At 28.4% G+C, this 18,593-nt stretch overlaps 1 protein-coding gene across 4 annotated transcripts; it reads right to left on the reverse strand.

Annotated features, from left to right (window-relative positions):
* Positions 1-10,566: 10,566 nt before the first annotated feature.
* On the reverse strand, positions 10,567-14,916 carry LOC111275763 (G-type lectin S-receptor-like serine/threonine-protein kinase At4g27290). 4 transcript variants are annotated; one of them, XR_016333676.1, is made up of 8 exons: positions 14,756-14,916; positions 13,425-14,625; positions 12,841-12,984; positions 12,360-12,517; positions 11,755-11,965; positions 11,296-11,533; positions 11,063-11,130; positions 10,567-10,974 (listed from the first exon to the last, which is right to left on the reverse strand). XR_016333676.1 is itself a non-coding variant. In XM_089754459.1 (8 exons), exons 1-8 carry the CDS (start codon positions 14,795-14,797, stop codon positions 10,669-10,671), a joined length of 2,451 nt encoding a protein of 816 aa, XP_089610585.1. In that variant the 5' UTR covers positions 14,798-14,882; the 3' UTR covers positions 10,567-10,668. The 4 variants fall into 4 exon arrangements, 2 of the variants coding, with proteins under 2 accessions (XP_089610585.1, XP_089610584.1); XM_089754459.1 differs by having other exon boundaries at positions 11,063-11,213; positions 14,756-14,882; XR_016333675.1 differs by lacking the exon at positions 14,756-14,916 and having other exon boundaries at positions 13,425-14,749.
* Positions 14,917-18,593: the final 3,677 nt, after the last annotated feature.

Consider the following 18,593-nt stretch of genomic DNA (forward strand, 5'->3'; position numbering starts at 1 on the left):
TAATTGAAATGCAATACAATCACTTTGTTTTCTAAGCTAAAGATAACAACCTCTCACTCACTATCTTTTTAGGCTAAGATAGCAAACTCTAATCTCTCACATTTCTAGGCTAAAGTAGCAACTTCTAATCTCACAAAATGAGTTTCTATAAAACTCTCAAAACCTTCCAAGAGTATGCCTCACCTCTTGATTACAATTTAGCTCTAATGTTTTGTAAACCAAAAACACCTCTCAAATATTACGTGTTTCTAATGAAATAAAAAGTATGATGAATGAACAATAAGAAATAGTTTAGATACAAGAAATACAAAGGATATTAAGCTCTAAAAACTCTTAAATGCTTAAGAGAATGGAAATAAAGCCTATTAGTGCTTTCTTCATTAATGGTGTATTGGAATACCCAATTTATAAAGAAAATGAGTTTAAAGCCATTGGGGATTGATTGGATAAGAAAATACCTATTGAATATTTGAAAAACTAGCTATTTGAACTTGAAATAGCAAGAATCAACTGATCTTGTTTTGGACCTGATCGATCCTATATGCTACCTATTTGATCCTTTCTTATAAGGAATCAATCCCTTTTGGCTGTTCTGTAATCTCGTTGCTTTCTGGACAAAAAAAAAATCGATCGATCCATTCTCTTAAGGGATCAATCAATTTTACTAAACTTTAGACCTGATTGATCTTTTATCATTGGAAATCAATCCATTTTGTAAAAAATTAAACTTGGAAGCTTTCTGCTTAAAAAATCAATCAATCCTATAACTCAAGGGATTGATCCATTTTGCCAGAGGATCAATCCTATCAACCAGATGATCAATCCTTTATTTTCAACTTTGCATAAAAATGTTTTCAAATAAGAAAAAAAGTTACTTTTTTATCTTAAGACATTTTCCACTTCAAAAATAGTTGGCAAAACTTTTCTTTTTATGTTTAAAACATTTGTCCAAACTTTAGCAAATCAAATATCCTTTTCATAAACATATTATATATTTTAGTACAAAAATAATAAACTTAAGAACATTATACTAAATAATTTTTTTGTAAAATTATAACCAAACTTATTTAGCTTAATATTTTATTATTTCAAAATAAAGATCAATGAAGGCTAACACATACCATGTAGGAAATGAGACATCAGTGGAGTCCCTTGTTAGGATGCTGTAAGTGCTATTGTGTATGATAGATCAAACCTTGTGGATTATTTGTCATCATGTTTCAAGAAAGAAGCCTACCTCTCTGCCTATAAAACACTCTCAACCTAGTGAAAGGAAGAATGTTTTAGCCTAAAAGTAATGAAGGACCACTGTTAGCTTATATGGTAAAAATAATGCCTAGTAGGCCAACCAAGAAAATAAAGCATGAACCACTTGAAGGTAAGATCAAAAGTGGACTTTCCAGGATTGAAAGGGTCAGAACATGCAGTTATTGCCATAAAAAGGGCTACAATGGACTAGGATTCTAAATTTATTTTCAAAAATTATTGATCCCTTGCTTAAAGGAGTTTTTAAATTTGTTTTCAAAAGTTGTTAAGTCTTAAAGAAGCTTTTAAATTTGTTTTCAAAAGTCATTGAGCTTTTGCTTCAAGAAGCTTTTAAATTTATTTTCAAAAGTCATTGAGCCTTTGCTTAAATGAGTTTTTAAATTTATTTTCAAAAGTTGTTTAACCTTTTCTTAAAAAAACTTCTAAATTTATTTTCAAAAAATTATCAACCTTTCAAAAATCATATTCAAAAAAACAAAAAAAATAAAAAAAAGATCGATGATGACTTACTTTGTTTTTCTTAACTTTTTAAAATTTTTCATCTAGTGGTTTCCAAAATCGTTATGACACTAAATACACAAAAATCATTACTAATTCTTAAGATCTAATCAAAATATGAACCATTTTGTGTACTTGTAAGATATTTAAAATCTTTCTTAACAATATTCTAAAACAATTACTCTTTCAAAATAAACTTATTTGTTTTTTTTTTTTTTGCCAAATTCTTTATCTAACCACAATTTAACTCTTATCCACAAGGTCATAACATATACTATAGCATATGACTTTTACGATCATAATCAAAATTTTGCAGTAATATATTTTTCTAAAGAACCCAATATTGTACTTCAATTAGAACAATAATCACAAATTAATCAAATTAACCATTAAGAAAATTCATTACATTCTAAATAAAAATATAATAATCAAACTTCAAATCAATTATGCAAACTTCCAACTCATGTAACAACTTTAAATACTCCTTAATAAAATATAGAATATACCACATCAAACGAACATCCTGCTTTACATATATAAAGCTATTTACCACAACTATAATATTCTCAACTAAAGTCATCAAGACATTCTCTAGCATAGTAACCGAGAATTAATTACTTCAAAATTTTAAAATATCATTCAATTCCAACTCCAATATTTTCTACTTTTACTTTGAATAATGCACACTTATATTCCATTCTTAATCCATGATTAAGGATTTACATAACAGTCATCAAATAACTTCAAAACCTAGTTAAATAAAAGATCTTTTCTCAAACCCATAAGATCTCCAATGGTCAAATCGTTATTTTGAATAATCCTTTAGCTCATAAAATGTCTCATTAGAAGTCGCACCTAAAGTTTCTCTAACTTATAACATTACACTATATTAAAGTAATTAGACCTTCACTTAACTACAAGATCCAAAAGTAATATACAAATATCAACCAAAATAATTACATCAAGAATTCATTAAATCATTGATTCTTCAAAATTCATTAAAACTTTAATTACTCCAAAATTTATTGAATCATTTCCTTATATTTATCACTAGAGCTATGAATTCAACTTGAACTCTTAGAAAATCATCATATAATCCAAAAATCACCATCTAAGTTCTTAAAATTTTTTATAATTTTCTTTCTTAAAAAATCACCATTAATTTAATTATCATAAATAAACTCCTTAGTAATTCTCGAATGATCATAACTTAAGCTCTTAGAAAAAATTTAATCATAATATAAGTTCTTAAATATTTTACATATAGTTTAAAGATCATATATTATACTCCTAGAAAATCCCCATTTATTCAAAGATCGTTCTCAAATCTTCTAAGAAAAATCCCTCAAAATCATAACTTGAGTTTCATCTATTCAAAGATAATAGCTTAATTTTTTTAAAAAAATTTCCATCATTAAATATCATAATCTAAATACTAAAAATTCTCCAAAGATCACAACTTAATCTCTGAGATCACTTTTGCCACGCCTTGATACCGAGAAGTAATATGGTCGTATTACCTTGAAGTCAAGAACCCTAAAATAATATGAAACTTTCTTTCTTAATCATTCTAAAATTCTTTAATAAGATAATATGTTCAAGTAAAATCGATATCTTTAATTCAACTAATGATAAATCTCCATATACATAAATATAAACTAAAAAAAAAATACAAAACCGCTTTATAAGATCTCCCATGCCAACAATGTCTCCAATGCTTAAGTAATCTTTTCAATTTGATCTTCTAACTTCTCACAAACTAAATAAACTTAGCATTTTAATCATCTGTAAAAAGAAACTAAAGAAAGGAATGAGAAAACCACAGCTTAGTAAGTATAAGCTCACACACCTTATCAAATTAAGTATCGTTTTCATACATACAAATAGCTCATTCAGAATCATCATTCAAATTAGACTTCCAAAACATTTAAGTAAGCATTCAAATGATTGATATCATATCAAAACATATCATTTCATCAATTATAAATAATAAATCATGGTCAAATACATATTTCATATAAATCATGGATCAATTTTCAAAATTGTAAATTCATCATCATCAATTATCATTATTATTAATTCATCATTAGTTACAGTCACTATTATAACCCGTGACAATAATCATATCAATAATTTTATTTTCATGATCATTGCTAACTATTATAACATAACCTTATGCTAACTCTTTAACCTATTAGCTAGGGCCATAGAACTAATTTTAGTGTTGATGAACCCACTTCCCAAGGATTCATTTGTAGCTATCATAAAATTATTTTTTAAATATAAATCAATTTCTTATTTCATTCAAAAGCATGATCCATCATTTATATAGCAAAATGTAAATAATCACATGTTTGATCCTATTTTCATATATCAAAAATAAAGAAATAAAACTTTCATTCATTTAGAAACATACATATATATACGTACACTACAAGAAAATGACGTATTAGCGACAGTTTTATAGTGGCCTTTCACTTACAAATGCCTCTAGCTTTCGTGTTTTTATAAAACTTAAAGCGTTTATTATTAAAACATCACTAAATATTCAAATAGTGACATTGTTACTCATAAACGCCACCTAAAACTTGATATCAACGTTTCTTGACTAAAACACCTTGAATAATCCTACCTTTAAAATCTCAACGAATACTAAAGGCATATTTTTTATAGACAATGCCTTCAATAATCACCTAATAAAAAATTATATGAGATTATTGAAGGCATTTTCTACAAGAAACGCCTTTAATAATTAGACCAAAAAATTTCACAAGCTTACTAAAGTCATTTTTGTTCAAAAACGCCTTCAATAAATATCATATCAAAATGTTTAGATTGTACAGATGTTAACCATAAGGTTGTAGGTTCGGTCCCTCCCTTTAGCTTTTTTTGGGTTTTTACAGAGATTATTTGTAATTGATTATTCTAGGTATTTGCTTGGTAAAAACGCCTTCACTAATTGCTTTAAAAAATTTTACAGAGAATATTGAAGGTATTTTTTACAGAGAAATGCTCTTAATAATCCATAGAAAAAATATGGAGCTAATTCTTGAAGGTATTTTGGCCGAACTCGCATTCTATAATCTAATCAATAAATTTTTGTTGTGATTATTAAAGGCAGTTTTTGTCAAAAACAACATCAATAATCCATAGGAAAAAGTTTGAATGGATGCTTGAAGGCATTTTTGGCTCAAAATGCCTTTAATATTCCATACGATAAATTTTAATGATCAGATTATTGAAGATGGTTATATCTAAAAACACCTTCAATAATATTTTATTAAAAATTATTCAAGGCATTACCTATAGAAAAATGCCATTCATAATCCATTCGATTAATTTTTAATTGGTATTATTGAAGGCATTTTTTAAAATGCCTTCAATAATTTATACAAAAAAGATGAGACAGATTCTTGAAGGTATTTTTTGCCCAAAACACCTTTAATATTCCACACAATAAATTGTTGGGGGGAGTATTAAAAGCGATTTTGGTAAAAAGATGCCTTTAATATTCTAGATAATAAATTTTAATGGTCGAATTATTAAAGGCGACTATATCTAGAAACGCCTTTAATAACATTTTGTTAGGATTATTCGAGGCATTTCAAGGCATTACCCGTAGGAAAATGCATTTCATAATCTATTCAATTAATTTTTAGTTGGTATTATTGAAGGCATTTTTTTAAAATGTCTTTAATAATCCACACAAAAAGATGCAACGGATTCTTAAAGGCATTTTTTTACCTAAATCGCCTTTAATATTCCACACAATAAATTTTTAGGGTGATTATTAAAGGCAGTTTTGGTTAAAAATGCCTTAAAAATTTTTTGTTAGGGATGATTCAATGCGTTTTCTTACTAAAAATACTTTCAATAATCTCATCAAAAAAACATATTTGATATTGTATATGTCAAATCAGTTATAGGTTTATGCCCAGTAAACGTTTGCTGTCAGTTGGATATTAATGCCTAGAAAATATTTGGTTTATATATGTGATACTACGAATTACATTTTAGAATTTACATAATAAACATTATTGTATTTCAATAAATTAACCACATATCCAAAATTAAAACTGATAATGTTGTTATATTAATATACTTTTTTAAATTATCGTACTCAATAATTTATTAAGTACACATAGTGTATTCATATTAAGTATAATAATAATATTAAACTAATAACCCAATGTACAAACTTAAAGTTTCCATTCAACATGGCATGTTCAAAACATTATAACAATTTGTTCCTTATATATTTACATTCAACCAACAATGTCTAACCTGAAGGTTTATCAACATTGATAAATGATAATACATAATCACACAATTCTTTATGGACTTCTTCCAGTTCTTCTTTCGTGAAGCTTTCTTTACTCTCCCACCTAAAAAAATATTAGAAGTAAATGCTAAGAAATGAGAATATAATGTACCTTTTTATTTTTTTGAAGATATAACGAGTTTATGAAATTGATACTAACCTTGAATAATGTGATCATAAAATTATGTAACACTATCTCCTACTTAAAATGAAGAATATAATATCCACATTTAGTATTACTGGATTAACGAGGTACCTAAAAATTAAATTGAATAGGTTTAGGAAATATTTATCTACATAAACTCAGCATAAAAGAATATATTTCACATTTACCGGTAATGAGACCCATTTTGGTTTCTCTATCTTCTTATTGAATGCAGATATTACCCTAAATTGAAGAAAAAATTACTTAATACATAAATAAAATTACTTATGAAGAAACAGAAGATATATAATATAATAAAGTATAATACATATTTATAAAAGTTTGAATATCGGGGTTAAGCATCGTTGTTAGATTAACTGAATTAAGTAAGTATGGCGTTAAAGATTTAGTGTTAATAACAATAAACACCCAATGACGAGTGCAAAATAATAACAACGATATACTCAAATTACGCATCAAATCAAATTTGGGCAAGGTTGGAGTAATTAAGGTTGGAATATAGCTTACTACGCATTATACGAGAGCAAATAATAATCAATCGATCTTTTCATGCATAGGATCACATGATTAGCATGATAAGCGACTGTGCCACTATGCTCGCCAATGAAGTTGGGGTTAATGAATCTAGATTTTGGTTCTCAAGAAAAAAAGAGGTACTAGTTTATAACTTTATATAGTATAATGAAATGATGAAAGTGTTTTATGGTTTAAGTTGGTAATATTTGTATTTCTATCATATACGTAATTATTTTTTATGACAGAAAAGAGAACAAATTGGGATTGGTAGTAGAAAGCAACAAAAATATAACCACACAAGTGGATCAAAAAGTCTTGCAAGAAAGCAAAAAAAAAAGTAAGTTTATGATAATAAACTTGTTCCAATGAATGAACTTTTTTTGCTATTAAAAGGTAAATATGCAAATTAACAGTTATTGTTCTGTTTTAATAGTTTTGATAGTTTTAATACATGATATTAAACTTATCAAAAGTTTTGAACTTAGTTGACATGGATGATATGTATAAAAAAGTTATTGTTTACATATATTTAGGTAAAAATACAAACTTGTTGTTATTGTTGTATTTTAATAGTTTGGATAGCTTCAATACTTGATACTAAACTTGTTCGATTGATTGAACTTAGTTTTTACGGTTGATATGAAAGAAAAAGTTGTCGTTTATGTCTATTTCGAACTATTTTTGCATATAAAAGGTAAATATACAAATTAAACTTTTGGATGACTTTCAACGTATTGAATGGCTTCAATCCTTGATATTAAACTGAGAGAAAATAATTGAATTTCGTTTCCATGATCAATATGTGTGAAAGCCCAAAATGTTTTTATTGTTTGCGTATGTTTAAAACTATTGTGTTGTTACGGGACCAAAATATAAATACATGAGATTAAAATTATTCGGAATGTTAATACTTGATTGACAGGCTTGATATGCATGAATAAGTTACGGTTGATATGTATCCTATCAAATAACATATGTTTTTGTATAAGAGAATGAGATGGGCAGTATAATTGAACGTGTGAAATGTTTTCGCATAACACAAAAAAAAAAAGATGAATCTTACATGAATATCGAAATACAAAAAATTATGGTAATTTGTATCATCTATTTAATAGAAAGTAAATATTTACTCTTTTTAACATATTATCAATTAATCATTAAACTTGATAGTTATATATGATAAATTCACAAGAGAAAGCGAAAGAGAAAATGGTTGATGAGATTAAAATAGCATCTGGTGGTTCTCTCAACATGCAAGAAATGAAAAATCGAATATTCATAGAAGTTGGTGGAAAGAAAGGCATGGACGAGACCAAAGCCTTGGATTGGGTCCAACACCATCTACCTACTATGGACGTAGCTCTCAGCAATTTACATTATCAACAAGTCAGTCTTAGCGAGACATTTCAATATTAAGAGGGGAATTGCAAACTATGCAATAACTTTTTTAGCAAATGAAAGCAGAAAGAGAATAGGAGCATTCCAAAATTGAGAAAAACATGCTAGAATAGAGCAAGAGTATGCAAAATTTCAATAGTTGCATGATCGATTCAATCATCTAATGAATTTTGTGCCCAATAATTTTTAGGAAATGATCTTGGTGCTCTACCCACTCAGGTATTATATTTAGTAAATATTTAAATTTTTAAATATAAAAAAGCTTACAATGAAGTGTTAAAAATTGTATGGTATTATTCAATAGGTTCTTGAGCACGCTAGTGACCAAGATGAAAATTTTTCTTCATCAATTGGTAGCCAGCAATATGCATGCAATCATTCATTTCATATATTTTAATTTTTATTTTGTTAATGTATTAAAAATATTTGAATGTTATTATACTAATTATTAAACTTTGTATTAATTAGATGCATATTTAAACGTGAATTAAGTTTATATTAATTTCAGTTTCTAAATTTAAGCTTTTTAATGAAAATAAAATTTATTAACATAAATTAAAAAAATATTTTTACATAATGACAGCGTTTGCGTTTAACAATGTTGCTAAATGAATAAGTTAGTGACGTTTGTATCATAAAACGTCACTAAAAGTAGCAGCGCTCTTATCAGCAAACACCGCTAGTTAAGTGGCATTTTTATACAAACGCCACCAAAGTAATGGCATTTTTCTCATAAAACGTCATTAAATTAGCAGTATCTCAAATATACAAATACTGCTAATATAAAGGCATTTTCAGTTACAAATGCCTCTAAAGTAGAGGCGTTTTCAGTTACAAATGCTATCAAAGCAACGGCATTTTTCTCATAAAAACTCCACCAAATTAGTAGTGTCTCAAAGAAAAAAACATCGCTAATATAGAAGCATTTTTATATACAAATGCCTCTAAAGTAACGTCGTTTCAGTTACAAATGCCACCAGTTTTTCTCATAAAAATGTCACTAACTTAGCGGCATCTCAAAAATAGAAACGTTACTAAAATGGCGGCATTTCAGATATAAAAGTCACTAATAATGAGGTATTTTTTTGAAAACGCTATTATTTTTTGCGATGTGTGTATAGCCGGCACTCTGAGTGACATTTTTTGCAAACACCGTAAATCTTTTAATGGCGTTTATAAATGCCGCTAAATGTTAAAAAAAATGTCACTAAAAACCTAAACTCTTGTAGTGGTAGGTTCGAAAACAAACAAAATGTGTAAGATTTTTACTTATCTCTTTTCAATTCCACCAATTAGTTTTTTCCCAAAATCATTAATGGCCTATTCAAGATCATTTCAACATATCAAAAATTAATCAATCCTTTTTTTGGCTATTTAAACTAAAAAAATTAAATTATACAAGAGTTAACTTAATTAACTAATTTTAGCAGCATGATTTGTTTTCACTAAAGTGTTTGTATCTTAAGATATATAATTCAAAATTAAGATCTTTTTAGTGCATTAGAAACTAGACTCGATAAACTTTTTAACTATATATGGTTCACGACATAATTTCTTATAGATTAATTGTAATAATTTTTACAATCCATGTCATATGCTATAACTATAAAGCATGTATACCTTTTGGTAAAAATTAAATATTTATTCATAGGAAACTCGAAATTTAGTTCTACTTGTTTCATTAGAAAATAAACTCAATAAGCTTTCCAAACATATATGGTCAAGTCGTGATTCATTGTATTAAAATTAAGAGAATTTTCATAATTCCTCCTTGCTAGAGCAACCTACACATCTTTAAGTAAAAATTAGATAATTTTTCGTAAAAACCTCAAAATCTACTTTTGATTGTTGCGTTGGACAACGTTGCAATGACATATAATACTTATAGTAATAATTTATCCTTTAATATAGAATTTCATTTTAATTTGCTGTTGTAAATAATAACATTTTATCCAAAAATAGCATTTTTTTCTCAATTTTTAAAAACCGAAATCCCTACTTTCAACCTTTAAAATCCATTAAAAAAATCATCATCAAATATTAACAACATTAAGAAAACAAAGCCCAATAATTTACCTAAATCATGAAGATTAGTGAGAGATTTCATAAAATTTTTAGGGTTTTCTCCCATAAACTTGAACTTCAAATAATAATAACCAACATAATATTTTTCTTAAATAAAAGGAGGAAGTATATTAACCTTTAGGAAATTAATCTGATTATAGCCTTTGATTTTGAATGCTTAACTTCATTTTTCAAACTTCTTAACCATAAAGAAGATGATGAAGAAGAGCTTTCATTTTCTTTTCAGTTTCAAGTTAAATAAAAATGCTAAGTTTTTTCTCATAAAATACTTCAGCACACTTTTATTGGTAATTAATCTCTTAATTAAACTAATGAGTTTTGATAATAGTCTAGCTCAATTATTATTTAGGCTGGGGTATTACATCAAGACATGAAAATAAGGAAATAAAATGGAAAGGTATCGATGAGAAACATGTCGTTATCTTCCCTCCATTAGTGTAATGGTGAATTCGTCAAATGAACAGAGTTTCTGACAGCTTGCTGAAGTGTTATCTTCAACTAGATCCCTTTCATTGAAAAAACCTGGTTGTTTAGGCTGAGGCAAAGGACTTTCACCACCAAGCATCAGGACCACATTTGACATGCTTGGCCTATCTTCTGGACTCCGTTGCACGCATAATAGACCTATATGAATTGATCTCAGAACTTCAGATAGATTGCAGGTGTCCCTAATTGGTGCAGCAATCAGTTCCAAGGACTTCCCTTCAGCATGTAACTTCCAGGCCTAGATATTGAGTTAAAACAACTTCAATTATAATAGAAATCACATCAAAAAGGTGAAACGTGAAAGGTGATCATCATTTCAAACTTACATGCCCAGGAAGGTTATGGTGGTGATCTGGATGTGTGAATCCTCTGTTTCTTTGGCCATTAACAATCTCTAGCACCAACACACCAAAGCTAAAAACATCAGATTTAATTGAGTAAAGCCCATCGATTGCATACTCAGGAGACATGTAACCACTGCAGAAAATCGTGAATGTTGCTTCAAATTTACACGATATGTTGACACTAAATGTTTTACCATGATGGGGCTAAAACTTACTATGTTCCCACCACTTTCTTGGTCTTTTCTTTGGTTTCATTTTCTCCAAAACTTCTAGCAAGGCCAAAGTCTGAAATTTTTGGGTTCAGTTGACTGTCTAGTAATATATTACCCGCTTTCAGATCTCTATGAATTATTCTTTGCCTGGAATCTTGATGAAGATAAAGGAGTCCACGAGCAATTCCATTGATGATGTTGTAGCGCTTAGGCCAATCCAGGGACAGGCTTTGAGCTTCATCTGCTCGATTTCTTACACAATTCAATATCCGGATTTAAAAAAGGAATATAAAGAAAAGAAACAATTTTAAATGGCCCAAGTGAACTTGGAAATGTGTAATTTATGCATTGGCTAACCAATTCAGCATGCAACCTAAAGACCGGATTTTGATATTGGACTTAAAAATATTAAGTTATGGTTATATGCTGAATGCAGCCATATGCAAAGTTAAGAAAGGTTACCAAAAAGAAAGAAGTTCAAGCTTTTGTTGGGCATAAATTCATAGATCAACATCTTATCATCTCCTTCGATACAGCTACCAAGAAGCTTCACTAAATTTCGGTGCTGCAGCTTTGCAATAAGACGTACTTCATTTTTGAACTCATTAAGACCTTGTTTCGAATTCTCTGATAGCCTCTTTACTGCTATTTCTTGTCCATCCTTCAATAGACCCTGATGTTGATAACCAAAGATCAATTATTGTAATGCTGAAAAGTTTGTTTGAAGCTGCCAAATTTAAACAAGCATCATTTGGCATGTAAGAAGTATAGTTTTCCTATTTTCATAACCAAACACCTGATAGTCCACCCCACCCACAGAAAAACACAGTTTCAATGATCTCTGAATTGCCGAGTCTTGCTAGTTGAAAAGTTTTGTCAATATCTATTGAGCAACAATACGAATAATAGTCACTGAATCCCATATTCCGTCTCTCTAGAGTAGGCAAGTAAAGATGAAGTTGCAGAAAACCTCAGTTATATATGGCTACTGATGTCAATACAAGAGGTAGAAACAATCATAGTTATTAACAATGAGGATATTGCTATCCAATTTACTACATTGTTACCTTATAGACAGTTCCAAAACCACCTTCCCCAAGCTTGTTCATATCACAAAAATTTTTTGTTGCATGGGCAATTGTGGCCTTGTCAAACAATGGTAATTCTGGATCTTCCCTCTGATTTTGATTATTTGAACTGCTTCCACCAATGCATTTAAGAAATCCTGCAAAGAAGGAACATGGATATACACAAAAAAAAAAAAAAATGATACCAGCAACCTATCTATAAAACCTCAGCTTTTTAATAAAATTAGAAACCTCCAGCAGATGAATGACAAGCAACAGTAGGCAGTAGGGATGCTATCCCATTGGCAACATCCATTCATTACCTACCCAATTTTTGTAAGTGAAGTTCTTCTTCTTCTTTTTTTTTTAATTGAAAATAATAAGTTAATATGAATAACAATAGTTTTTTTGTCTATTTGATTGTTTCAAGTGAAACTTGGCAGAACTTTCATAAACCCTTTAATAAAAGGAACATATATACCTCTTTTATGGTGTTTCTTCCTCCTAGCAAAGAAAACTATCATTAGGAACAGAGCTATGGTAGGTAATGCAATGCTGACAACAATTATCGCTCTACTTTTCTTCACATTGGGTTCGGCTGTGGTATTCTTACTGTCTATTTGATCTGTACACAAAGAAAACCACAACAGAAAAACATTGAGATTAAAATAAGGAATTTTGATCACTCAATTTCATGCTTATCAATCTATTTGTTGGCACATAACTCAAGCCATTGGTTCAGGTAGGATACCAAATCCAAATCCGAATCTAACTGCTACTTCTCACCATATCAGGTTCAAATAAACATATTGCTATTCAAAACAAAAATTTGTGGAGAAATTTGACCAGAAACCCCATGATAAAATTTCAGCAGTCCTACTTGGAGATGTAACAAAAAAAAATGCTGCTCTTGCATTCTTTTTAGGTCACTTTCACTTTAAGCTTAGGTTATCTAGAATAGACTAAAACCTAGAAAGTCGCTCTGTTCCTAACGTATATTTTCTGAAGTTTCATAGAAGTCCTTGTATAAGAATCAGACTTTGAAGGTTAGGGATGGTAACATACCAAGTTCTCCTGCAGCCATTCTTATATAAATATCTTGTTCATTTCCAGTCACCTCTCTAACATCAATCAGATCATTAAACCAGATCAGGCACCCGCTTCCTCCTCCTCGTATGTCCAAATTAGAATAAGCTGTGCACGAGCAGTTCTTCATGCAGTGGTTCTTGCACTCCTCCAGGTTCATACTATTGTTAAACCAGGAATGTCTTGAATCGGGCAACTTTAGTCCAGAGTACTTCAGAAATCCATCTCCAGAACAGTTTAGCGGAGTCTTTCTCACGCATCCACCCAACCCAGGTACCACTTCCCATTCTTTTTTTTTTTTTGGCTCAAATCCGTTTAAGCAACTGCACACTGGGGCGTTGTTGTTGTTATTGTTGCAGTTGCCATTTACACCACATAATGCATAACTGTCACAAGTATCCTGATATGGTGGAAGATGAAGTACCCAATTTTGGGCTTCATCAATCCATGTGAAACGCTGTATATTGCCATTAGGAAGGACCAATAACCTTGAAAGATCAGAGTTGTTAGTAAGGCTCCAGCTGAAATACACCTCTTTCTCATTGAAAACAAATTCAAATCTATAAAGAGAGTTTGGTATGAGTGCAGGTACCCCACTAAACCTCACACCATTCCAGGGTCCACGGCGCAATTTCACTGTTGAACCCTCTTTCAGAATCCACTCTGGGAAGCCACCAAGATCAAATCCATAGGTAAATTTACCCTGAGAAGGATCGTTGGTATCCTTCCATGATGACAAGTAACGATCAAGGCCAGTTACAAAGTCCTTTCCAATCTTCATGTTTGGTAGAAAAGTATCAGAAGGATAATCAAAGCTCTGCCATATGAAGTTTCCAGGGTTATTATCAGTCTTCTCTTTAACGACGAGGTTACCTGAATCCAAGATCTGTGCAACCGGCCTACGAGCAGGTCTTGTTGAGTTGGAAGACCAAACAGTGCTCCCATTGTGATCAAGGACAAGAATTCCCGGGTTGGAAACTCTTAGAACACCGGAATGATCATTTAGGCCCACTTCCCTGTTGGCCACCCACACAATAGTCGTCATAGATTTCTTGTACCATATTCCCAAGTACCGTTTCTTGGAATCACCAGGGCTAAAAAATCCTACTTCAAAGACTCCACCTGCTGAAACTATGGTCTCTCCATCTTTAATTGATCGAGTCGTATCTATAGTGTCTACCTGAGTGGATGTTATTACTATATTAGAACACAGAAAGTAGCAAATAACAAGAAATATGGTAAGGCCTTTCATCGGAAATAAAAAGTTTAAAGCTATGATGAAAGCCTCTTCCTGCCTTACTGTTTCTTACATATTTCTTCAACTGAATTGAATAATTTGAAAACCACCACATAAAATTTGGGTCTTCAGTCTTCACTTTTGACTTCTCAATCCGTTGGCTACTATAGGCTTGTTGGAAGGTTGTACAAAGCCACCGGAATAGACCAAAGAATCTGGTTTTTGAAACATACGGAGCTAATGACGAGGGATGATGTCAAAAAACAAAAAGAACTACAATCGATTAAAAAGTGAAAAATAAAAGAAAAAAATAATTCATGATAATATTATTTTTCAATTATACCTTGAATTGTTTTATTTGTGGTAGCAATAACCTAGAAATTAATTATTTTGAGTAGAAAAGAAAGAAAAAATTGTGTTATTTTATTATCTCTAAAATAATTTAAGTTTGAAATTATTTCTATAAATTGTATCTTTTTCAGAATTAGTTCCAATAAAAAATTCAATAATTTAAATATTTCTTAGTAATTAAATTAATAATAAATTTATAGTAATATTTTTTTACAAATTTAATAAGCTCCATTAATATAGAAATTTTTTATAATTGTACATTTTTTTCTTTTTATTTTTGCCAAATTTATAAAATAATAATAAAATATAAAAAGTATATAAGACTCAAAATAAATTAAAAAATAAATAATATGATTTTTTTTCTTTATGGACAATTGGATATTACCTAAACCAAAAATAACTTAAAAATTTATTTTCGTCGAAAATAAACAATATGCTAAAAGAAAGAATAAATGAATAAAAAATATACATACAAAAAATCCATAAAAATAAATTTAAAAACTTAATATAATGCATTGATGACAGCTACAAAAAAGTAAAATAAGTAATGATATGAGTTTAGGTTTGATTAAAAAAGTAAATATTAATATCACTTGTGAAACTTATAAAGTATTTTTAAAAATTAAAAATAATAATAATAAAAGTAAGACTGTCTGTTACTTAAATTTTGGTCATGCATGGATGAATAGTACATTACCTAACTCAAGCCACGTGTTATTTTTTAAAAAAATTTTTGTTAATTTTTTAATTTTTTTTCATAATTATTTTTAAATATTGGGGTGCCACTTGTTAACCCATGATTGGTCCTTCTCTTCTTTTTTGTTTTGTTTCTTTTTTTTCTTTTTTTCTTTTAAAAAATTATAAATATATATATATATTTATAAAGATTGTATTTTTATCTGTGAATCAACTTATACAAATTTTTTTTTGTTTTTTCTTCTTTACCCTTTTCGATTTTTTTAAATGAAAAAATAATTAAGATTTTTTTTATTCTTTGGGAACACAATAATAATGTGCAGTCTACAAATTCTATTTGCTTTTGATTATCGCGTGTCAGTTTTTTTATTTTACTTTTTTTTCTGTCTTTACTTTTCTTTAAAATTATTTAATAAATATTTTTAATATTATAAAATTATATTTTTTAAAAAAAATTTATATTTGAAACCCATTTATATCAAATTTTTTTGTCTTTATTACTTTTTTAATTAAATTTTTTTAAAAATATTTAATAAAATTTGTTTTATTAATTTTTTTTGTAAGACTCATTTGATATTAATTGTATGTCGTGTGTTTATTTTTTTTCTTTATTATAATTTTTTAAAATTATTATAATATCTCTTTTACTATAATTATAAAAATACCTCTCTGACTAAAATTATTGTCATACCCTTTAGCCATAATTACAAAAAAATACCATTTTGATTACTTCATATGATGCTTCTCCTATCATAATTATGAAAATACCTCTCATTATAATTTATTAAAATTACTATAATATTTTTAAGCATAATTATTAAAATACCCTTTTAATTGCTTCAAGATTATGCATTAAATTTTAACATCCATACAATAATATGAAATTAATCTCTTTAAAAATTATCATAATGCCTTTTTAATTATTTGATAATTAAATTACATGCATCCAAATCAACTATGATTCCTCTCTTTCTATGATTAACTAAAATTATTATAATGCTCTCTTAATACAATTAGTAAAATATCTCTCTTACCATAATTGACTAAAGTTACTGTAATGCTCTACAACTATAATTACATAAATGCCCTTCTATCATCATTTACCAAATTTATTATGTCCCTTCTACCATACTTATTAAAGTATCCCTCATATTATAATTTGCTAAAATTACTATAAAACCTCTAACCAAGGTTATGAAAATATCACTCATATTATAATTGCTAAAATCACTATAATACCATCTAACCATAATTAGAAAAAAAATCATTTTTATTTGCTTCACATAATGCATCTCCAACCATAATTAAAAAAAATACCCCTTATATTATAATTGATCAAAATTATTATAAAATCATCTAATCATAATTATGAAAATATCATTTTTATTGCATGATAATTACGAATTAAATTTTAACATCCATACAATAATATAAAATGAATCTCCTTATAAATGATCATAATGCCATTTTAATTACTTGACAATTAAATTACACGTATCTAAGTTGATTGTAATGCCCCTTTTTATGATTAATTAAAATTATTATAATGTTCATTTTAACATAATTACTAAAATACCACTTTTATCATAATTGACTAAAATTATTATAACGCCCTTACAACCTAAACATAGCCAAGTAATTTTTTTAGTTTAAAAAGCTTTTACTCATTTTCTTTCTTTACCTTTTCCTCAAATTGGAGTAATTCAAAAAATGAAACTATTGAAGAAAAAGGAAAGTAGCTTAACCCATTTCTTTTTTTTTTTTAATTTAAAATGAAAACCAAACAAATATATATATATTTCTTTTATTCTCCTTTCGTTTCCTTCACTTCCTCTCAATCCAATTTAAGAAATACAAGAACATGAATAGGTTATACTTACTACAAAATTTACTTTATGTGATAAATTCAATGGATGTTGTTATGGAAACTCATATCCAACTTGTGAGGAATTAACTGCTTTAATCCAAAAATCTTACCATTTTATCTTGCAAAAGGTACCTTACAAATTTAAGTTTAGATCTCTATGTATTTATCATATCATATCTACACATACTTTCAATGTAAGATTAGAGGTATTACAATCTGTCTACATTTAAAGTTTGACATTTTTATCAAAACAAATCTGACCATAGAACCAAGTTCACATTAAATGTTGAGATTTTAAAGGTAGTTTTCCATTGTGTAACACTTAGTGACTCTCATAGCCCCACCATGTAGCATTTAGTTTCCATCAACTGATGATTGCTCTGATACTATTTGTGGAGACCTACTCCTAACTTACAAGATATTGTCTACCTTGACCTAAAGGTCTCACAGTTTTGTTTCACAAAAAACATCACACAAATTTGAGTTTAGATCTTTATATATATACCATACTATATCTATATATTCTTTCAATATGAGATTGAGAGCATCACAGTTATAACAAGAACATCCTTTTATGCAAGATTGATGGTTTCTAAGAAGAGATATGGTTATCAGACTAAAGAAAAAGAGTAGAGGTATAATATCCAATAAGTCTGAGTTTAGTTCTATAATAAAAAAATTAATTTAATCTTTAAATTTGTATTTTTTGTTTTTTATTTTCACATTGAGACTTTGTAACACTCTTAATCCCACATTGGAAGAATGTATGCATATGGTTATAAGTTAAGACTTAATCCCAAACTTATTAGATAATTTTTGTGGGATAAAACTATAAAACCTTCATGTTAAAATGAAAAATACCTCACAGGTTAGGTGTGGGTCTCCATCCTTAATCCCACATTAGAAGAATGTATGGATATGTTATAATATATAAGTTGAGACTTAATCTTAAACTTGTGAGATATCTTTTGTAGGACAAAATCGTGAGACATTTGGG

The sequence above is a fragment of the Durio zibethinus genome, chromosome 25, assembly GCF_047325235.1.
Source record: "Durio zibethinus cultivar Kanyao isolate XHJ-2024 chromosome 25, ASM4732523v1, whole genome shotgun sequence".
In the NCBI taxonomy this organism is placed as follows: Eukaryota; Viridiplantae; Streptophyta; class Magnoliopsida; order Malvales; family Malvaceae; genus Durio; species Durio zibethinus.

What these genes read in the sequence shown, in the direction of transcription:
- LOC111275763 (XM_089754458.1), bottom strand. Translation starts at nt 14,697, where the DNA reads ATGAAAGGCCTTACCATATTTCTTGTTATTTGCTACTTTCTGTGTTCT. An exon ending in CTTGAACTTCTTTCTTTTTG is followed by an intron (nt 11,534 to 11,754) that starts GTAACCTTTCTT and finishes GAAATCGAGCAG; the next exon opens with ATGAAGCTCAAAGCCTGTCC. An exon ending in AAGAAAGTGGTGGGAACATA is followed by an intron (nt 11,214 to 11,295) that starts GTAAGTTTTAGC and finishes GATTTTCTGCAG; the next exon opens with TGGTTACATGTCTCCTGAGT.